This window comes from Streptopelia decaocto (genome assembly GCF_964273445.1).
Source record: "Streptopelia decaocto genome assembly, chromosome: 17".
Lineage (NCBI taxonomy): Eukaryota > Metazoa > Chordata > Aves > Columbiformes > Columbidae > Streptopelia > Streptopelia decaocto.
This window is the reverse complement of record NC_138672.1, coordinates 7,491,263-7,514,429: the sequence shown is the minus strand read 5'-3', so window position 1 is coordinate 7,514,429 and position 23,167 is coordinate 7,491,263. Positions and strand designations below refer to the sequence as shown.

The 23,167-nt window shown below is 46.9% G+C and overlaps 1 protein-coding gene across 4 annotated transcripts in view; it reads right to left on the bottom strand.

Moving 5' to 3' along the window:
* Positions 1-1,987: 1,987 nt before the first annotated feature.
* FUBP3 (far upstream element binding protein 3) overlaps positions 1,988-23,167 on the bottom strand; it is a 37,819-nt gene continuing 16,639 nt past the window's right edge. For 3 of the 4 annotated variants that reach the window (XM_082067537.1, XM_082067538.1, XM_082067539.1), the window contains 12 exons: positions 20,795-20,957; positions 19,799-19,897; positions 17,731-17,835; positions 17,235-17,337; positions 16,457-16,557; positions 15,078-15,219; positions 10,252-10,412; positions 9,337-9,410; positions 8,798-8,874; positions 5,240-5,311; positions 4,420-4,547; positions 1,988-3,355 (listed from right to left, as the gene is read on the bottom strand). In XM_082067537.1, the coding sequence (XP_081923663.1) occupies positions 3,347-3,355; positions 4,420-4,547; positions 5,240-5,311; positions 8,798-8,874; positions 9,337-9,410; positions 10,252-10,412; positions 15,078-15,219; positions 16,457-16,557; positions 17,235-17,337; positions 17,731-17,835; positions 19,799-19,897; positions 20,795-20,957 (1,234 nt within the window). In that variant the 3' untranslated portion in view covers positions 1,988-3,346. The remainder of the gene's footprint in view (positions 3,356-4,419; positions 4,548-5,239; positions 5,312-8,797; positions 8,875-9,336; positions 9,411-10,251; positions 10,413-15,077; positions 15,220-16,456; positions 16,558-17,234; positions 17,338-17,730; positions 17,836-19,798; positions 19,898-20,794; positions 20,958-23,167) is intronic. The other variant, XM_082067540.1, reaches the window with a different exon arrangement.

The following is a 23,167-nucleotide window of genomic DNA, read 5'->3' as shown; positions in this document are numbered from 1 at the left end:
GTCGGTGCTGGGGTGAAGCCATCGTGTGCCTGAGCCGAGGGCTCGGGAAGGGACCGCGCTGGAGGGAAGGGACGTGATTTGTAGAAGAGCAGGAGCCAACAAGCCAGGCTGGGGACCTCCCGCCGGGCACTCACCTGGAGGGGCCTTCAGCTCTGGTTCCTCCATCACAAACGCTGCGCCCCGGTGCAGGGTTCCCCAAACCGAAGGTCTCGTTGTGGGAGCTCCTGCCGACTCACACCCGGACATGGCCCCGCGCTGGTCCCCTGCCAGGGGGAAGGGGCAGCACTGTCCCCACTGCCCGTCATGGACCCCAAAGCTCCAAACACGACCCACACACCAGCTCCTACACAGCACTTTGGGACCTGCCCTGCTCCTTGCAGCCTCCAACATTTCTGCTCAGGGGGCAGACAAACCCTCCCTGCAATGAAAACCAATTTAAAGTGCTTAATCCACTTTATTTATGGATTAAACTTGCCCAGAGCTGAGCCGGAGACTCGGTTCCTCTCCTGGAGATCCCAGGCTTGGCTTGAAGGCACCACAGCAGCTTCCGGGCTGCACATGTTCCCGAGCCAGGAGACACGAGGAGCTGCCGAAGGACCCCAGAGAGAATCGCGAGGTGCCCCAGGGTGGGACTGAACAGCCCCCCCAACCCCAGGACCCCCGTCCGGCCCGAGAACGGGGCAGCGGGGCTGCACGGGGGGTTGGGGGAGCCCCCAGCCCCTCCTGAGGTGTCAAGGCGTCTCTTTGCCTCCTGTCCTGCCCATCGCGGACTCACAACGGAGAGAAGTTTAATGGCTGCGGCTCCTCCGCCCCGAGCAGGCAGCAATAATGGAAAACAAATTGCTGAACTTGGGAACGTTTCAAGCACTTTAGCCTTCCAGGACACCAGACTGCGGATGAAAACCCAGCTTTGCAGGCACCATCTTAATGACAGGCCAAATTTCAAAGGCTTGCAAACTATTTCTTTTGCTGCCCCACCCCCTCAATAAAAGGTTGCATCAGAAAGAGATATTTCCATAATTTATAGTATGGGTATTTCACTGGGGAGAGTCACTAATCTGTACTTACAGATACATTTAAGAAAATGCATCCTCCCACAATCCTGCGCCATTTACGACTATTGGCACAATCTGTAATACTCAGTCTTCAATTAAGGGACACCTTAGGGTTCATTATCACACAATTGCTCCCTGTGAACCATGCCAAATGCTGTTTTGGCACAGAGCTTAGAAGATGAATTAGAAGGAAGTCTTCTCGGTAATGCCCGCTCCCAATTCCCATCAGCAGCCTTTATGCCCTCCTCCAGCCATTTTTTCCCCCCTCTCCCCTCTTTCCAAGTGGCTTTTACTATCCCATCTTTCACTGTCTCTCTTGATTCTCTGGAGGTATATTTAGAGATGCTACATCTCCTTTTCTTCCGGCTCTCAACGTGCCTCCCGCTCCCGGCTTTGCAGATGGGATCCTCCCTCCCTCCCTCCCCCAGCTGGATTTTAGGTCGGAGGAGCAGAAAACTCACATTTTACAAGCGGGATCTCCGAAGGGGCTGGAGGTGTCGCCAAACTTGACCTGACCACAACCAAAACTTACTCTTCATATATCTAATAGTTGAGAGTGGCCGGAGCCGCGTCCCCCCGCACCAGCCGTGGGGTGGAGGTGAGTCCTGGACCCACTCAGCCGCAAAAAACAACTCGTGGCAGAGCAACAAGTTCTGAGTATTAAACCCAGGGGCTGGCGCCTCCTCGACAAGCAACAAAACATTAATATACAGCTGTAGATCCATCCTGCTCCGCTTGTAGAAAACCCCCCTCCGCTAAAACAGACCCTTGTGGCCCAAACAGCTACAATTTCAGCACCTGACGGTGGAAATCTGTGGCACAAGAGACACTTGGATGTGACGTGAGCTTCACCGCGATGGGGGCTCAGGGTGACGCACCCCAAGGCGCTGGGGTGACGGCGCGAGGCAGCGAACGGAGCGAACCAGACGGGAGATACTTCACCCACAAGACACCTTGTGGAACTTTTATTATATAGAGTGTAAAATGCAACTGTCAGTCAAATAAAAAGAACACTTTGTTTTGTTTTTAAACACCATGCTCAACATTATCCAACGGCCTTTCTTTATAGTTAGACATTTCAAGCATAAGGAAAATAATAAGGAAAGAACCCAAGAACAGTAACTTCAGTACATTTCAAAACGGAATGTCCCGCGGGGCAATTAAAAATGCAAGAAAAAATAGCTTCAATTCCGTTTTTCCTTTAAAAATACACTGTTATCTGTACAAGAAACACTACAGTAAACATCGGAAATCATATTATCCCTTTTATTAAATCAAAATTATTTAGCGCATACTGTGGTTAATACTAGATTCATTTATTTCTCTAGGTAATTCGACAAATATTAGATATGAAAATATTTAAAAGAAATGAAAAAAAGCAAAAAAACACCTTGGAATTAAAAAATAGTTACTACCTTTTATACGGTTTTATGTTCCACAGTGTTTGTTAAAGGTACTAATAGCAGATTCATTTTAATATTAAAAATAACAGTATTTATATTTCTGAGAGCATAGAGGAAAGGTTTTATTTTTTTTTTTTTTTCATTTTCTTTCTTTTTTTAAACAAGCTTGGAGGTCTTAGATCCATCAATGCAACCAGCAACGGAGACATGGGAACGGATCGCTACAAAATTAACACGTTTTATATTACCCCTTTAGACTCTAGAAATTATACAAACCCTACAAAACCCCCCGACGGCAGAACAGCCGCTGCCTCGGCACAGAGTTCACATATTAATTACAATACATACCATAGTTCAGTCGTTTAAAAAATGCAATAAAATCAAAGACAGCCAAGATACAAGAAATTAGAAGTAAAACATTTAATGAATTTACATATTTAAGAATATTTAAATACTGTTTAAATTTTTTTTTCTTTTTGATTTGTTACATACCACCTAAGACTTCCAAGCCAACGCTTCCTGGTGCAACAGAAAAGATGGAAAATTCAAGGAAAAATACACGCAAAGAACCCACGTGTTGAAATGTCACAGCGCTGGGTGCGTTTTGGCGCCTGCGGATTCTCTGCCTTCTCTCCAAAACGAATTCCGGAGGTTCTTTTACAAATTTGGAAACAAAATTACCAGCATGTCCATAAGTTTAGTACGTTACTAATTGTTCCTGATTCTTAGAAAAGTTCAGTATAGATTATCCTACAGCTAGTGTTTCACAAACAAACAGAAAAGTCTTCATCAAAACGTTGCAAATCTAGAAACCTCTGTTACAAAAAGGTTTTCTTCCACAATGATTTCGAGGAAAACAACAAAATAAATTGCCACGAGGACCTTGTTCTACTGCTCCTAGAGAGGGGAAAGAGGAGAGAGAGGTTACTCAGCGGCAGCGATTCAAGCCATGGAGCCCTCCTCCCCCGACAAGCTCCCGAGCGGGATTCCTACCGACGCTTCTCGGCGCCCTGCAGGTCTGTGTCCCACCGCCCGGATCCCGCGCTCCCCGTCCTCCCCGGGTTTCGTGCCTCTCCCCGAACAAGATCCCCCTCTCCAGAGGGCCAGGCTGTGCGGGAGGAGTGCAGAGAACTCCCTTTTATCGCCGCTTCCCGGTCAGCCTTGGCCGGCGCCCGCGGCGAGCGCCGGTTCCTGCGCCCGGCTCGACCCCGGCAGCTGCTCCCCCGCCGCCTCCGGACCCGCTGCTGCTCCGCCAGCCGGAGCCCAGCGGGATGCGGCGGGAGAAGGGGCCGCGCACGCTGCCGTGGGTGTGGGTGTCGCACATCATTTTTGCCGAATGCCAAGATGTTCATTCTGTGAACCTGGTGCTCAGGAAAGCGCTGCAGGTACCACGGGGGTAAATCCCACATAACCCTCCAGCAGTGCGAGTGACAGGTGAGGTGAGATTTTACTCGGCAGCTGGTTAATCCAAATAACTTTTCAAGTTGTCTGCCCCCTTTCAGGACAGGCTGCTCCCTCCCCAGGCGAGCGCGCAGCTCCTGTCCTAGCACAAAGCTTGCCAGAAAAGAAGCGAAGCGTGCACACACCATCCCGACTGCACGATGTGCCGGCGTTGTGCTACCTCGCCAGCCTGGCTCCATCATTCCTCTTACTTTAATTTCCCAAAGCCACAGAACAGCCTGGGAGTTATGAGGAAAAGCCCCCAGGAGAAACATTTAACCTTCCAGTCCTCTCTCCCTAAAAAACGCTCACCCCATACAGGGAAATAAGACTCTGACGTTGAAACAACATGACGGGGAGCAGGAAGTGATTTCTCCCTTCTGTGATCACTCCCTCAGCCACAAAATCTCTCTCTGCTTCACCATGTGAACCCAAAGCAGAGTCCCCACACCAGGGCAAGGCCAATGCACCCAGTTCCCCCAGGGAAAGAGCAGTGGGGTTCAAGGAACACGAATACAGACCTGGCTGTGGGCCTGAGCCTGCCCTAGTGTCTGCCCGTAGTAGGCGGCCTGCTGTCTGTAATACTCTGCCCAAGCCATCGTGTAGTCTGGCTGGGAACTTGCCTGAGAAGCAGCACTGGCAGCATGACCTGGAGGAAAAGAAGGGAAAAAGGGAGAGATGAGCAATTCCGTAAGACCAAACGCAGGCTTAGGATCTCCTTTTGTAAAGCTTAAAGAAGAGCCAGTCCTCTTCCAACAGCTGCAGACATCTGAAAGCGCAATGCTGGTTATCTGCTGTTTGGATACGACAGGACAGGCTTTGAGCTGGTGTGGCAGCGGCCAGAAAGTGTTAAGAGAGCATTCCCGCGGCTGCAGGGACAGGTGACAGCCTGCACCCCTCATTCGCAGCCCAACGGCTCCAGCAGCACGGTGTCAAATGCAAATCCACAAGTCGGCATCATGCGTGTCTTAGCAGAGCGGAGAAAGCCAGGCCCAGAGCGATCCTACCCTCTCAACAACCCGGCTTCAGCTTTCTGGTTTTTGTTAGCATCAGGTCTTGTTGTGTGCCTTGCTTTCCCCAGGAAGGTCAATCACCCGTGTGGACACAAGGTGTACCGTGGTTCAATGGGAGCCGCTCTCCCAAGGCGCGACAGCAGACGGCACAACCGAGAGCTTTCGGTGGCAGAACTACACGTACCACCACCAGCAGGAGAGGATCAAAGGGGTTTTGCAGGGACTGGAAGCGAATAACGGCAGAGGATGGAGACGCAAGTTATCGGATTAGAGTTCTCTCTGTTTACAACAAGAGTTGATTCATCTCCAATAACCCTGTTTCACTCACTCTGTTTTTTGAAATACTCCTCCCATGCTTTGCTGTAATCGGGATGGCTGTTCTGCTGCTGGCTCTGTTGGCCTGTGCAAAGATGACAACAAGGGGCATGTCAATATGGAACAGGTGACAGTTTCCAGCCAGTGACATGCACCTTCCCGCTAGACAGGCCCTGGATCCTCCTCGGCTGCCCAGGCTCCACACTTGAGCTTCCACGTTTCTACAGCGCTGGGCACCTTCAGTCCAGGGAAAGCTGAGGAAAAGCTCGAGTTCCTGATTTCATCTCGCCTGTGCCCTGTTAAAGGGCGTTAAGTCAGGTCTGCCCCGTGCTGGGACCTGCTCAACTCACAGCAAGTTTACTGGGAGCTGCCAGGTTTGCATATCAGGCACCCTAGGGTGCCAGCTCGCTCCCATCTAGCACAGGGACGGAGGGTTCAAACCCCTGATAAAACTGAGACCTGTCAACTCAACTTCCAGCCATGGAGCTGCCAAGGAAAGAGCCACATTTTGAGTAATCTCACTTGATTTTCAGGGGTCTGCATCCTTCACCCCGACTCTCATCAGCAGAGCACGCCTGGAGGAGCCCTGGAGGGCAATGCCTGTCTGTACAGTGTCCACATGCCGCCTCCAGCACGCAGCTCCGGGGTGGCCAAACTGCTATGGGGTCCCCAGCATGGGAGGCAACGTGAGCCCTGCACAATGCCCAGCCAGCTCCCCCAGAGCGGAATCCACAACACCCTCCGAACAGCCACGACCGGCTCTGTGCTGCGCTCTCCACACTCCCGCATTGTGCTAAGCGGTGCCACGGAGAGACCCCAAAACCTCAGTCTTCACCCAGCACAGACTCACCCTCTTTGAAGCACTGAGACACCCTGAACCCAGCACGCCCAAGCCCAGCCAGCTGGCTGCACAGGCGGGATGGCCGCGCTTCCCTCAGAGCAAAGAGCCCTCAGCCAGACACGCAGCACACACAAAAAAGCCCTGAACAGAACCCACAGCGGTTAGAGAAGCGCAGCGAGAGGCAGGCGCAGCGAGCGCTGAGCACGAGCCGCTGCCCGCAGGGAAGGACCGAGCTGTCCCCAGCCCGGCCGGCCGCCCTGTCCCCCTGTACAGCCCGGCCCGGCGGCCAAAGGGGGCTTTGAAGTGGGGGGAAGGGGGAAAAAATAATACACTGCAAGTGTGAAGTGGGTGGAGGGAACAGGGCAGCAGTGTCCTGTCCAGGGGCATAAAAGCCAGTTAAAAGACTTGACCAACGCTACAAGTCAGGACCTTTTCTGGCAGAGGTCAAGGCTGCCTCAACTGTCCACCTGCTAATGCCAACAAAGGGCCTCCTTCAATGCCTTTTCTTCTCGGAGAATTACAGTCCGCAGCAGGCTGAAAGGACACGCAGCTAAATGCATTTCACAGCAAAATGTTTCCCCAGCCAGTTAATTTATTTAAGATGGGGGGAAGTAATTAAAATCTAAATACATGTGTAGGGGGTGGGGGTCTGCCCCTCCTCCCCCAAGGAGGGCTCTCTGGAGCCTGTCCCTCGGAGAAGGCCAGCAGAGCCTGTGACAGGGCCAGCAGAGCCTGTGACAGGGCCACAGAGCCACCAAACGGGCTGCAGCGTGTGGAGAAGGGACCCTCACAAGACTGCTTTCAAATTTAAAGTGCAAAAGCAGGTGTTTACCTAGGTTCTTACAATAATCCTCCCCCGCCTTGGTGAACTCCACCTGGCCTGAGTGGGTACCGCTGCGATCTGCAGCAGGAGAAAGTGGTGAAAGCTGCTTAAAGCACCGCCTTATCTTGTCTGTCCTCTCTCCTTACTAGACTGCCTTCAGCGGGCTACAAAAGGAACACGGAGGAGCCTAAGTAGACACGGAACTAGAGAGCCAACATTTCCCATCAGGTTCAACAGCAGAAGTAAAACATCTGCCCGCAAAACACAGCCTTGCGGTACTAAACCTGTCCAGGGGAAGGATAATGACAAGGCATGATGCTTCACTGCTCCTGGGAGTCACCAGCAGCACTGCCATGCTGTTCCACTCCTGTACAAAAAAAAGCCCTTTCAAGCCCACCATTGCCTTTTGCTGTCCTGAAAATAGAACAATTATTGACCTTCTACAAGCTCCTAGAGCTCAAAGTCTTGATTTTTAGACTGCAATTATAAGGAGCAGAACTCTTCCAGAGACTTGTTTTTACAGTTTAACACACACTTCCCATGCAGGGTTCCTATGTCCTACTGTAGCACACATTATAGAAGTGCTCTAAGTTAATAATGCAGCATATAGCATTTCTAAATTTCATATACGCACAATTTCATAACCATTAAAACATGCCTAGTGTTGCAATGAGTCACAAGTGCAACTGCAGACATTGCTCCTCTAACATTTCCTCTACCTCAGGCACCTCAAAGAGTGGGAATTTAGACCAAAGTTAATAATCTACTTCATTGCTAAATAAGCCTTAGCACTGAAAAGCACCTGTCATTAAATCCCTTTAAAATCACTGCCACACACACACTTTTTGGTGTTTAGCCTTAGTTTTTACAAGACCAGGCCGATAAAAACTCCTATTTCCTGAAAAATTGTAATTGAAAAGTGTCTGTTGGACATTAAAGCCCATCACATGAGTTTAGCGATTACCAAGCAGACCATGAATCTGCTCTGTTTTGGGCAAACCATTACTCTGGCTGATGAAGACACAAGATGATGCCGTTACCAACGTCACCACTAGCATTTACTACTTCAATTATTCTGAAAAGCAGGACTTTCTATTCCAATCTGCTGAATTTTGACTAAACAGGTTTTTAGGAAGAAATGACACTTGGAACCTTGAGGAACAACAGCCAGTCTGACTCAGCGCTGCCGGCTTGAAGTAGAGAGCCCAGCAGCAGGGGTGATCTGGGTTCAGTTTTTGAGCTTATGACTAAAGATGTGTAAGCACTGTTGGTCTGAAAGCTGGTTATTCCACTGGCCTCATTCTGAGCATTTAGCACTGCAGAGGTTGAGCTGTTCTCATCAACTCCCAAAAGGTGACAAGAAGACAGTGTTACAGCCAGTGAGGATGAACGAGCACAGGAGCCTTGCCTACCCTTCCTTCCATTTTTTGCATCTCCTTTCCCAGTCTTTCCATCAGACTGGGCCTGGAACATCAAGAAGACCTCATAGGAAAAGCAAATAAGCAAGAACTGATAAAGTAATGAACAAAGGGATTGGGAAGGCTCTCTGCCACAGTGTGCCTGTTAGGGGGAGCGGGGTTCACAGTGCATGCCTGCAGAACCCTGGCAGAAGGGAGCCTAAGGCAGAAACATTTTTGTTAGAAAGGAACAGGCAGCAAGGACCAAACTTCTACACAGAGCGAGCAGAAACAGGCAGTAAGCAGTTAAATGCACAAAAAGCGTTGCAGTTTAACGGTCTTCAGCATATTCAGAGCTCCAACACCACAACGTGCCTCTACATACAGCGCAGGGAATTATCTTGCTGTTTCACCCAGTGATCTCACGGGTGAACCTGTGTTTTTGAGGGATGAAGCAGCAATTGCAAAGGGAACACCAACCCTTCTTCAGACCAGCACCCAGACACTTACTTGGGACTTGCTGCCCAGGCTGCTGCCACGTCTGGTAGGTACTGCCCCAACCCTGCGTCATGAAGGCCTGAGGACCGCTGCAGAGACAAAAAGGCATGCTGAAGCAGACAATAAAATCCTTGGCAGGCTGTATATATATAACGTTGTCCACAGAAGGAAAGTTGGTACTTATAGTCAGCAACTGCTGAGCAAACAGGTTAAACATGGAAACGAAAGGAGGTGTGACTGCTAATTGTCTTGATATTGTAGCCATGAAGATACATCACACCCAACAGTACTCCTCGTGATCTGTGCAGTTCAGGCTTCTTTCCACACTCTCACTGCACTAGAGACAGGAATTTTGGAGATGCCAATACCTACCTTGTTTATAATTTAATAGCTATAATCCTTGGTGCAGTCAAGCTTAAAGGTTTCATCTCACTCATTTCTGAATGCTCAATCTCCAAAAGGCTCCACTTGTCCATCGCCCCTTCAGGGCCCTCCACCCTTTCTCCCAGCCATTCTCCACAGCCCCCCCATGACGAGATGGAAAATCTTACTTTTGATGAGGTGTCGCGGGTGCTTGGCTGAACGGATTCTGACCAAATCCTCCAGGTCCACCCATGCTGGTACCCTGTCACAGAATCCACAAATACTTAACGCCAGCTCCAAGCACAGGGCAAAGGTAGATAGTATGAACAATAAGAAAGGGAAGAAGACAGCCTGGGACATGCTCCACTAAACCCCAGAACATGAAAGAAGCGACTGATTATCCAAGGACAGAGTTCTCAGAACTGTCAGCATGCTCCTGGAGACCAGCTTCAAAAGTAACTCTGGCCAGCCCACAAAGGGACTAATGGAACTACTGCACAGGTGGAAGTTCACCTTTGAATAGCTTGCATCCTGAGTATGGTATCAAGCCTTCTCTCAAACAATTCAGCGGGAAGGTTGCTTTTTAGCTTTACCATGCCCTGGGTTCAGTATTTTCCATACTTTCTTTTACCCAAGTTTCCCCCTTCAGCAGCACGCCAGCCTGACATTAAGCTTTAATACCACAGCACTGCATTAAGTGGAAGATAAAAGTCATCCTGGATTTACTGGAGCAAGGAGCTGAGTGTTACTTTCAGGACGATGATGCCAGGATTGTGTCATTCTCACGCAGCGACACTATTGTCTTCCCTTCAAAAAAAGCCTTCTCATACCTTATCATTGCTGTTCCTCCCCCTCCTACAGCTGCACACTACCCTTGATTATGTCAGCAAACAGTCAGAACCTCAGGAGCCACAGCAAAAATTAGTCCAATGCATACTGGAGGGCAATTAAAGTTCAAGAGAGCTGCTAACACGCACATGGTTTTGAAGTTAAATAACGTAAGCGTGTGTATTCTGTGCCATCCTGTAAGTCCAGGCCTACATGTAGCTAAGAGTAAAAACACATCTGAAACAGACAGAGCATGAGCAGGAGATGGGACTTACACCAACTTTCTCATCTATGAGATGTCTAGCGAGTTCAATTTGCTGCGGAACTCCTCTGATTGTGAATATTCGTACACCAGGGTCTGTGTTGGGAGGTGGGTTTCTCTGGAGCTCCACATGGGCTCCCGACTGCTGGTTTATGCTCTTGATGTTCTCACCACCTGAAGAAAACCAAGACATCAGAAAGGATATTCAGCATCTTTTTTCCATAAAAGCACAACAAAGTCAGGTTCTGGTAATGGAATATAGTTTCAATTCCCTCTGTGTGCCTCGGGATGGCAACGGCAGCCACCACACCTGAGCTCATGTTGCTCCTTTCAATTGCCTCGTAAGCATGACCTGAAACTGTGAACTACTGTAACAGTTTTTGGGGTCATGAATGGTGCTGTTTCGAGAGTCCCCCTTATGCGTACATGGCTTGACTCCCACCAAAACGCAGCATGGCTGAGATACACTGACAAACCAGATGCAAAAACTGTACTGACTAAATTCTGATGGTTTTGCACAGCTGTTCACAATCCTCAAGAAAAGAGCCACCTGCAACTGAAACATGCTGCTTCTTTCTTCCATTAGGCTTTTATTTTCTCCATCACTAGACGTTTCATTCCACTAAGGCAAAAAGCCACCAGCCACATACCTTGTAGCTTAAAGCCAAAGCTTAAGCTTTCTCACACCACGTCCTGTTCAACAGCTTATCCCCTTAACGAAGCCTCCGCTTACCGCAGCGTGTGCATCCCTCTGCACAGCCGCAGTGGTGCAGGATTCTGGGTCTTCTGCTATTTCAAAGTTAGTTGTACATGCAGGGAACATATAGTTTGCCATCTGGATATGCTCGAGCACAAGGGTGCTCCGAGCAGGACGCGGCAGGGCCAGCCAAAGCAGATCTGATTTCCTCCAGACCGGCTAGGTCCCCGGTCTCTTAATGAAATTTGCTTAACAAAAGCCTCAGCCAAAGTTACAATGGTTCAATTCTTCTTTTGGAAGCTCGCACAACTTACAGACCAGCTCCACTCAACTGGAGAAATTAAAGGGTGCGGAGTAGGAAGGGGTTTTACAGCTTTTAAATCACAAATTAAAAATCCCCAGCCAAAAGGACAAACAGCAAGCAGGAAACAGAGCAAAGGAAACTAAGTTGAGATTCTTGTTTGGTTTTAATTAAAAAGAGTGTCTAAAAATAATCTCCTCAATTTTGCTCGCATTTCCATCTCTATACATCCAGCACAACTTCAAAAACAAACTGTGGATGTTGCAGACACTTGTTCGTTTCATTGTAATGGACTCGTGACCTTTTTAACATTTTAAAGCCTTCTTGGGGAAGGGAGGAGGAAAAGTTGCCAAAGGGCAATTAACTCTTTCTAAATGAATTTTTGAAGATGCATTTAACAAAAGATAATCGTGTCACATCCCTGGGCAGACAACAGAGATTGTACTGTGCAGCCAAAAGCCAACCCCCTTATTTTCAGTCAAGCATGGGAAAGTGGTGAGATGAAGTTTCAAAACCAAGAAGGTTTTTTTATGTAACGCTTTTGTTTGATGCAGACTTGTTTGAAGCTCTGTTTTTTAGATACTGAGGTGAGATCTGAATCAACAGATGCTTCATCTGCTTAACGAAAACATAAGACTCTTTGAGCCAACATACTTTGGATTGGGAAGGAGCAGGAGAATTCTGCTGGGCGACAGAGGCACAACCACAGGTTGCTACTCACACAGCAGACTAAGTTTCTCCTTCCAAAAGGGGATTAAACATTGAAGCACTCTCAAACTGGAAGCAAGGAAAGTATAGATTTCAAGTAATTTCCCAGTTTAGCATTCAGCACTAAGTTTGTGGTTGTTGGGACTTTCCACATCAGCTCCCTCCCAGAACATATCGCAAGATCAAGGTCATTGCCGCTCCAGGTTGGGTCAGGGGCTGCAAGCTCCTGTCCCAGGAGCTGGTGCCCTTCTCCTCCCCACCCTCCAGTCGGGTACGTGCCAAAGGGCTCCCTCCCACCCCAGCTATCCCAGTTCTGTCTCCAGAGTGTGCAAACAGAGCCACACGGTGGTGCCCGGTGCCGGCAGGAGTTCATTTTCCGCCCTGCTGAGGTGACCCGCTCGGCACATGGTGGCCGTCTATAGCCGCATTCAGCAGCCCGGCTCCATTCTTCTACCTGATGGGGGGCAGAAGTGATGCGAGAGTGGCCCCCCAGCTGGATGTGAAATCGTAAAGCAATTAATCAAACCTGCTAAAAGGCAGAGCTGACAAGAGCCAGGCCGGCCACGTTATCTGTCAATATTGCTGTATTTATCATGGAAATCCAGCGGGGGCCCAGAGAGGCTGCGGTTTGTTCCAAGCACCACCAAACAGAGAAAGCCCTTGACATGTGCATGGTGCTCGTCTCCACCCTTCCTCGAGCCTTTCAGAAAAGAAAAGCTGCACCTACCCACCCTCTAGAGGAAAAATCTACGCACAAGATTTGCAGGGAGCCGAGCGCGTCTTATCAGCTCATAAAGGCTCATGCTCCCAAGCTGAGAAGTGATGCCCATGAAAAAAGGGCCCTATGTCTTTTATCATACACACTGCGGAAACTGAGCTGGGAAACTTCCCCATCTCCCTCTTTTTCCCCTCTTCCCGAGTGCTGACATGGAGCTGGAAGCACAGCAGCAGTTACCTGGTCACATCACATACGATACACCCAAGATACCCACCACTTGGGTGCCAACCTCGGAGACTAAGCCGTGTGTGCCCGGAGGACTCGGCCAGATTTTACAGAGAAAGCTAACAAGCAAGTCCTGTATCGCAAAGGAAAAAAGAAAAAAGGAAAAAAGAGAAATAAAAAAGCTGGAAACCGATCAGAAACTAAAACGGGAGGTGCAAAGGTTTTACAATTGGTCACTGTTATAAAAACCCAAACTAACCTAACATCCTTTCTCCCCTACATTGCCCCATAAGCAGTAGGAGAGGAAATAAGAAGCAGCAGGTGTCTTGCATCAACATATGGAGCGTGCAGTACATCCATCCTGGTCCAGGCCCCAAAAGGCAACGCCACAGCCATCACTCACTTGACAAAAATGAAGGCTGCGAGAGACTAAGAGCACAGGCACTGTAAGAACACCGATTACAAGGTGGTATTACAAAGCTACAAGCACTCAAATCACCATACAACTAGTAATTAGTCACTCCAGAAAGCTTCTGATCTGGCTGGGTAAGAATCCCTATTTTGCTGTTGTGGAAACAAAAGGTAAAAAGCTACCCTTCACCCCCACAGCGAGCCGGTGCCAGGCCTTGCACTTGAACGCTGAGACATCCAACTCCGCTACCTGCATTTATATTTTCAGCACACGGTGCTCTCTGTAGTCACAAATGCTCCACTTCAGTGCACTGCTGAACAACAAGTGACCTTTTCTGATCCTTTATTAAGGATGACTAATGGATACAGCAATAAAGTTTCATTATAATTTGATTTTTTTCATACGTATAACTCATTTGTGGGCTTAACATTTGCTTTGCTTGATCTTTTTGCCCAACTGGACTGTTCAGTGAGATGAAGCACAACCGCTCTGCAATTTCTGCATCATGGGGAGAGCAGGTGTTTTTTCATCTTGAAAGAAGTTTTCAGGTTTGCGAACAGGCTTACAGCAAAGAACAACATCTGAAAACGATTGCAGCTACACTGCTGACATGCCTGTGTCCGATATCTCTGTTCTTTGTCATCCAACAAGGCAGGAGTTCAGGGTGCTATAGGGGCCAGATACACGGAAGGGAAGAAGCCAGATGCAGCGGGGCTGTGCGGCAGGGAAGAGGCCACAACACGTTTCATCGCGAGCTCCCTCCTGCGCAACAGGATGGCAGGAAAATAAATGTCACTGAAACATGGCACAATGCCCTCGAGTCTCTGCCTCCTTTACCGCTGTAGCTAATCTGTTCCTGCTCTATTCATCTCGTCTCTGCTGAGGCTAAAAGCCAACTGTGATTACTTAAATACTAGTTAAGACATACGTCCTTCTTTCTGAAATAAGCAGAGAGAAAAATGAAATACAACTCCTTTGATACATCAGTGTATTAACCCTGAAGCACTGCAACAATTCAGAATGGTAGAGCTCTTCTAGTCCTGGCTCTACTCTTAAGTTCTGCCATTATCCGATGTGCAGCTCACACTCTATGACAAACCGCGACTGCTGCTGATGCTATGGTTTCAGAACTGTCTTGGCGTGTTTCTGGTTCTTGAGAGCAAGTGCCAGATGACTCCTTGTCCATCTCCTTAGTACGCAGAGGTTCAACAGCACAGGGGCCTCCATAGCAGCAAACATCTCGTCTGAGCGAGCTGCGGTACAGCCTGCTCCGAGCCAGGCTCAGCCACGCACAAACCTGCTGCTTCACTTTATTCAGCAAGCACTTCAGGTATGTGGCTGGAAGCAGCTACTGTTATTACCACATTCAGAGACCTTCCATTTCATCACACGGCACTCACAGAAACCCAATACGATGAAATGACTGTTCTGCTTGTCCCTGATAAACTGTCCTTTAAACGAATTCTCTATAAAAAGAATCTACAAATGAACCTGCCTTTTCTCAGCCAGCTGCTTGTTATAACAAGCTTACTTGACAGCTCTGCATGAAGAGCCTCTCTTACATATTGTGAACAAGGGCCTGGAGAGTACAATTATGAGCAAGAGCACCACAAAGAAAACAACCACAAGCGCTTATAGCTTATTCCTACGCTGCATTCACCGGCCACTAAATACCTGCAATTACAGAAAACTCCAAAGCCTCACTGTCAGGCAGCAAGAACACAACCATCCCGAGATGGAGAGATTGCAAGCTCTAATATTAGTGTCACTGGACCTACCTTTGCCTATAACGAGGCCGCACTTATCGGCTGGCACCGTGTAGGTTATTTCCTGCATGCCCCCAGGGGTTCCAACGCTCCAGTCCCCACGGCCACGACCTCTTCCTCGGGCGACAGCCAAACTTCCAAAGCCATCTCGTTCCTTGGAAGGCCAAAAAAATTATCAGTGTTTTTTTTGCTGGCACCAATGTACATTAAAAATAAAATACAGCAAGGTAAGTTAAACTGCATTATAATCAATGGCACTGAATTAAGATATTCTTGGACTTCAGTTTCACATTCAAGATTTTGAAGCACTTTAAAGAAATGCCAAGTAGCGTAGGCTATAGTTGCCTTCCTGACTCAGGAAGATATTTATATTTTTTAAATGCATGCCTTTGTATCTGCTGAAATAAACCTATAAACAAGCATGAACTGCTAAAGGACTTTTAGTTTGCGATGGGAGCTTTCCTTAGAGCAACCAATAGCTCTTGGTGCTGACACACACAGAAGTTGCTTTCAAACCCTTTCAAGTCTCATTCTTTAAAAAACTGCTGGAATTACTCGGCTGAAATGCACATTTTCCAAAACTTCCAAAGGAAGCTTTTAAGTTCAAAGGCATTTAAAGGACATAACTATTCCGGGTAACTGATTCCTCCAAAAGCAAAGCTATGGGCAGAGACTACCATGATAGACCTCAAAATGTAAGCGGATGCTTAAAAGTTATGAAATCTAGTATTCAAACCAGATCTCAGGGCAAGAAGAGATACCAGCACCTACCCTTGCTGGAGAAATTATGCTCAGGTATCTGGTCTGGAATGGTCTAACCGCTTTACTTTTCGTAATACAAAGGGAAAACACATCCTCCTTCATGGGTCTGTCCTACTACTTCACATTCTAATTCTTGCTCTCAGGCAATGCAGTATGTTGCTGCCTTTTTAGAGCACAGGGAGCGCATACATGAACATTTATTGCCTTCTGCTGCCCCCAGCCACCAGACCCGCAGACAGGAGCCTGAAGGAGGCATCACTGGTAACTCTGCTGCCTGAGTGTGACTCGGTCATTGTCTCATGCTATTGCTGGGCTGCATTCCACCAGGTCACCATTTCCAAAAAACTTAAGAACAACTAAACATGGGGGGTAAACACGGAGCCACAATGAGGCCTCATAATACTGCCTGAGAACTGGAGACCTTCCCATAGCTCAGTTTACATGAAAAAAACTCAAATAACAGAAAACAAACCTGGCAGCTCTGTCCTGAGCAGCAGCATGTGTGGCCCATCAGAGGGACAATCTTAACGCTGCTGTCCTTGCCATGGCAGCATCCATCCACACAGCTGCACGCACACCAACTACATTCCCAGATAAGCACTTTCCTCCCAAGAGCCTCCAGAACCCACCTGTGCTGTGAGAATGAGCTCGCTGATGATGTGCGCTGCGTGTTGACACCTATCGGGAAGCCCCATGACCTGTGCGACTCTTTCAGAACTAATCCCATCATCTGTGGAGAGAGGTGGCAAGGACTAAATTAAAAGGAGAAAACATCCACCCGCCAACAAAAGCTCCCTTCTAGCACCACCACTGCTGGCAGCGTCTTCACACAACGTAACTACCCCAAGAGCTACCTCTTCCCTCCACCTTCAGCCCCTGTTCCATGGACAAAAATCCAAGACGAAACCCAACCCACACTGCAGAGGGAACAACATTCAAAAGGCAACACTTTAAAATGTCAACAAGCCATGGAAGAGACTGATATAATTTTAAGAGGGCAAAGGCAGCTTTGATAGGTGATCAGACAGCCAAGGACCCAGAGAAAGTTACTTAGAATTAATCAACTCCTGATCCCCAAAGGCTTTAATGTCCTGAAGGAGAATTCTTTAACAGGAAATAAACGTTTTTTTTTGTTATTGTTATTTTGTTTATCCATATAATTACCACTCAAGACATGACTGTTGTGACATCTAATGTTTGCAAATGAGCTGTATATAATCTTACTCTCTGAAAAACAGAAAGTGCACGAGGAAGCAGCATACCATATTTAAATGGGTTTCAGAAAGAGACACAATGCACCCTTAAATTAGGAAAGCCTAGCTGCTGGAACCTCAGATCAGATTCACTTTAGTGATCCCAAACTGGAACACTGGTCAGAAAGCAACCGCTCTCCATCCTCACACAAACCTGGTTTAAATTGAATCCTAACTCCAGCATCATTCTGAATCTTTTTGATCATTTCTCCATTTCTTCCTATCACAATTCCAACAGCAAACCTGGGCACAGAGACCTGATGGGAAAGGCAAAGCAGTATGAAAGCTCAGAGAACTAGTCTGAATTACTCTGATTTTACAAGGAGATGCTCTTAAATATGGGGACAAGCCACGTGAGGCAGCTCCAGGCTACAGAACCATATCCCTTAAGAAAAACAAACATGTGGCCACAAATTCCTTCCCCGCTAAATGAATTCTGCACTACAAGAATGCAGCTTAAAAAGACAATTAGAAAAGTGCCATCTGGGAGTCCATGTGAACTCCTCCTCTTTGCAGCCAGACTCGCTCTTCTGGCAACAGAACACAATGCATTTAAAAACAAGCGTACAGGTTACATGTGCAATGTGATGACTTCCACCCACTACCCGTCCCACGGGGAGGTTAGCAGAGTACTTGTGAAGAAAACGTACCTCTATGCTGCCTCCTCCCATTCTAGAACTGAAATCATTGCGTACGCCTCGGAAGTCTGCCTGATCTTTCTCTCGGATGATCTCCAGTACCATTTCCCTCGCTTGCTACATGGGGAAAGAAGTTACAGTTAGCTTAAAATTATTCTGCTTGCCATCTTGGTGTTGGGGCCCCAGCAGTGGCTAACGGTGATGCTTCAGGCAAAGCGACCTCCATCTGCTAAGGGAAACAGCACTCTGATTGACAATTTCTTTTACCACAGTCAAGGGAGATCTGTTCTCAACGGCATCTTCCATGCCTGACAAAATCTGCCAAGTGTGCAAGGTGGCAGCTTCTTGTGTGCAATTGCTTCCTTCAGTCTTTCAAAGAGGCTCTTTAGCTTTTAAAACAACTTTGAAGGGTTTTTTTGTTTTGGTCTTGGTTTTTAATTAAAGGAAGTTCTATCCTACTGGTAAAACTGAAACCAACACAGTAAGGTAGAAGCTGTGGTTACACAGTGGAGATCATGTCCCCTAAGAGCTAGAGAGCACATCCCAAGGAGGCAGGTGGGCAGTACTGAGCTTACTGACACTCAGAAGTTAAGCCCAAGCCTCCAGCAATCCAGCAAGACATTTTCTGAGACAAATGAATATTCCTCCTCCCTACTTGCAGCCCTCAAGGCCATTCACAAGCTTGCATGTGGCCCAGCTAGTAAAAGTGTACCTTGGAAATGAGGCAACAGTAGCCACCGATACCAAAAAACCTACATGTCAACACCAAAGCCTTTGTTTCTACGTATTACCAGTCAAACCTTTGACATTTTGGTTCTATTTCCAAGTTTGAGGGACACTCCTTTACCCTTTTTACATATTTTCCATGCCCCTGGGGTATTTTTACAGAAGGGAACAACTCACGACACTTCAGTGATGCTAAGACAGAAAAAAGGGCAATGGAGAGATTTCATAGGGATTTGAGAGTTAAGAAACACTGTTGTACCATCCAGAGAATCCCATCAAACCCAGGATTCACCCAACTTCTTAAGTGCTTTCTAAGCGTGCTCGACTTTCCTATGTGCCTCAAAGATCTTCCAGCCCATGCAATCTCCATGACTGCCTGGCACGCTTTATGGCACGGAAGATGTGACACCAGCAGGTCTCGCAAGGCAGAAGAAACCACCTGGGAAGTAGCAGCATTTAAAGTATGCTTTGGTTAAAAGTAGCAAGACTGCCATTAAACTCCTTTTTGCATATCTATATCTCCACAATAAGAACTGTGAAAAAATAGAAAAATCCAAAAGCCCACTTGCAGTAACAAGTTTGACAAAAACAACCCAAACTTGCTATCCCTGAGCAACGCCAACTGTTGCGGCAATTTATGATTAGGGAGACCCTATGAAACAGAACTATTTTTATTAGGGACAGGAATGCTAAGCTAGGTTTAAGTACTTAGCAAGGTATGAAAAGCACTTGCTGGGAAGTGTAACATGCCACTGCTAAACTTTAATTCTTTAATTCAAGCACTCCCATCACGCTGCAATCTTCCAGGCTCCAGTGACGATGGGTTTTTGCTCTGAACCGCAGGTATGAACACGTCTGTAGAACGCTGACACAAGGAGACTGAGATATCGCTATTAAGCAAACCCCTTGGTTTCAGGAGTTGTCGTGGGATTATTTTTTATTTAAATTACCTGCGTCAATTGGCTGTCTGAGATAGTGAACCTCGCACAAAACTTTCTCAAATGTGTGGTTAAGTGAATCACTAAGAACCACTTTGCTCAAGTAACATATGATTTTTTGCTTCATGGACTGGAAAGCATTTCAAAGCTACTTTCTTCAAACCCTCCTCCTCAGCTCTTCTACCCATGTCTAATATCTATGTGGAGTGAGAACTCCTAGGTTACACTGTAAACAAGCCAACACTTGCTAGCCTGGTGTTTTAACCTGCTCTGCTCAAACTTTATCCACCTTAGAGAAAACCAGCAAGGATCATTACATTTACAGGTGGATTTGACTCCATTAGATGCTCACGAATATGCTCAAGTTCAAATTTCTCACCAGTTCTCTAGGGCAATTGCTTACTTTTATTACATACCTGTACTTTAAATGCATCTCCAGTAATACGGAGAGGTTTATCTGCTCCAGTAGGCAACGGACCATCTTGGATCATAATCATTTTCACACCTGTTCGCTCCTGAAGAAAAAGCACAGAGCACTTTGCTAAGCAGAGTCCCTACAACAAGGGACTATATTTTGGTTACTAAACATTACGTAGGTCAAATCAGCAGCTTTACAGAACACTATTTTAGCTCTTCATGGGTACTTATAGCACAAGTTCAGTAACAGTCCCAGAGTGTAAAGGACTGTCAGAAAGTGTGCTACTCCTCAAGGTCTCAAATAGCTGAATCCCTTGCAAAAAGAGAACCCCTCTACTTCAACAACTGATTTTTCAGCCCTCTCCAAAATCGGTAGCTGTCTGCATGTAACAGCTATGAAGTAACTAGCCTTAAAGCTATGGGATGACAGAGGCCTAATTGGGGCACTCAAAACCTACATTTTTGACCTAGGTGCTCTTCTGAAACCCTTTATTCTTTAAAAAACTTGTTCCAGATGGAGGAATAAAGAACGTCTAGGAACATAGATTCATACATAACACAACACTTTTAATTAGAAAAGAGTGGGATGAGAAAAAAACAGGAAGACACATGCCAGCTTTATCACAGAGCAGCAACAGAAGAGAAGCACAACACTTTACAACAGCACGGCTGGCATCAAAAACCATTGCAGCAGCAGAATAGATACCTCTCCTTGGCTACAAGGATCCTCTCCTAAACAGCAAATACCAAATGTTATCTAAAGCACACGAGTTTCTTTCACAGTTCTGGCAAAACTTCACTACACGTGTAGCTGGGGCCAAACTGATTTCTTTTTTAACACAAGATTGGATTTGAGTCCAGCTCTCCGAAGGCAGAAGAGTAGTCCCTGCTGTAGAAGGTTAGAGCATTTAAGGCTCTCCATGTCAGCACGCTCTTGTTGATCTAGAGAAGCTGCAGTAGGGAAGAGAGCCCTAAAGTAAATGCATCTTGCGCACCTGCAACTGTTTTATTGTTTCACCTCCTTTGCCGATGACTAGACCCACTTTGGATGCCGGGATCAAAATCTCCTGAATCGTACTGTTGCCATCAACATCGTTGTGAAAACCGGGTCCGTTCCGACAGCGATCTACAATCTGCCCCAGTAGCCGTTTTGCTTGTCTTTGGAAAAGAATCGAGGGAAACAACCATTAGACAACATTGTTCCACGTGACCAAGAGACCAGGAGCCATTGGAATGGGAAGTGATCGGGGAGAGGAGAAGAAGTGAAAAGATGAAGGAAACCACAGTTAGCACAATGTTTGCTTTTTTTTTTAAAATCTCTTTGATGTATATTTTCCCCTATCATGATTATTTATAAGCAGTTTGATATTTGAGAGGGGAAAAGAGAAGGAAGAGCAGCAGCATGCTCTGACCTCTTTGGATGTTAAGGATAACCGTTGAGCTATAGCATTTGGGGTGCTTATTTTGGATGAAGATACTCTATATTTTAAACTTTTCTAAACCTTTTTAACATATATACAACCCTTGTTAAAACTCAAGCTCTGTTCTCCTTCTTGATCAAGACAAAAAAACCCACACACCACTCTGATCTGAACACAGCACTGTGGTTAACCACTCTCTGATCAGCAACCGCCTTGCTCTTCGCTCTGATATTAACACCACTGATTAACCACTCTGATCAGTAACTTGCTCCTCTCTGCCCGCTCTTCCCAGCAGCACCACAACACTGTTCTAACACCCTCTGCCCCAAGCAGCAGCTGCTGAAGCTACACCGTGAAATGAGGCGAGGATACTGCAGCAGCGACCAGTGAAAGACTGGGGTTCTCCTCCTGGTGAGAAGAGACAGACACAAAGAAGCGTTTGGGAGATTAAAGATACCTCCTTTAAAAACTTTAGGAGATCAGAGGCAGCTGACAATGTTTCCCTTCATCTTGTAGGCTCCTAGAGCCAACACACATCTTCCCTGCCCTTCTCCCATAACCCATCTCCAAGTGGGCAGAAGAAAGGCGCTGGTTCCCTACGCAGTCTAAAGCAGTGTCTTCCCCTCTCTCCACTCCACACCAAGCCCTATCAGGCACCCTAGGAGGACACTCTTCTCTCTGGAGATTTGAAGAAACAGCACAAAGTCATCCCTCACAGACAGACATTGACCCCAGACAGCCGATGGTACGGTGGCCTGAGGCTGCACACAGATCAGAGCGCTGCTTTCTCTCGACTCTCCTCACAAAACAAGGCAAAAGTGGAATTCTAGAAGCCCACTTCAAATGTTCTGGAAGAGCCTTAAGAGGTTTTATTAATCTATCTCCATATTTTGCATAAAGTTCTTTTAGTGACAATATAGAGACCACAACAGTTAATGCACAATGTATTTCAGATGAGAAGGGGTCATCTAGAAACTAACCCTATTAGTTTGCCACTGGGTATAACTAATGGAAAGACTCCTCACACAAAACCCTTCACAAAGAAATCCGACATCTAGATTGGTTTCCTCATTTCCTTTTCTTTTTCTACAAGTAGCCTGAAAAACTAGTTCAATAACCAACTCAACAAGAATTTTAGCACAAAAATAAATTCAATTTCACCTAATACCTCACCACCATGTTCTGCTTCACCAATTGAGTATTCTCACTTATTTATTCATTTGTATTTTATTTAAAGACAGCCTTGGACATGACTACATTTAACTGCTTTTTTCAGAATCATGAAGTCTTAACTATACCTCTTCCCCACTTCCCCCCAACTGCATCTCATCAGGCATCCCGGCTTTTTAATATTGTGCTCTCATTCTGAAATATCCTTTACTAAAGGGGGAAAAGCACTTCAATATCAGCAAGAATACACTGCCTGCCTTATAACGTGAGCTTGACAATTATATTTATTCTGGTTCATTGGTTGCAGTATTATGGTAGAATAAGGAGATTTAAGTACCCTTACATCTCTTAGGAATGGAAGAATGACGATTGTCTTCTCATTAGAGAGACAGTCTTTGCGCCCATGTATTTTCACTATCAAATGAAACTCAAAGATTTCCAGATGGATTTTAAAAAACCCACCTACCCAAAGGCTGGGGAGAGAAAGAGCAGCTCCATATGTTAAGTGTGTTCCTGTAAGCCTGAGGATCCTGGATCCAGTTCCAGCAGGAGGTCCTCAACTGGTTTGTGAGAGTCTCAAACTCAGCTCCTGGGAAGGGGGAGGGAGGAAACACTGTCCCTAAAGTTTCTATAGGCCTAAAGAGTAGAAGCCCCTGCTAGCTGGCCACGTGTCTCTACCATGCAGGGATCAGAATTCGAGACTTTGGTTCAGTCCTTTGCCTCTTGTTGGCAGCGATGCAGAGGCAAGCACACCCATGGGCCTCGTGCTGCTCTGCA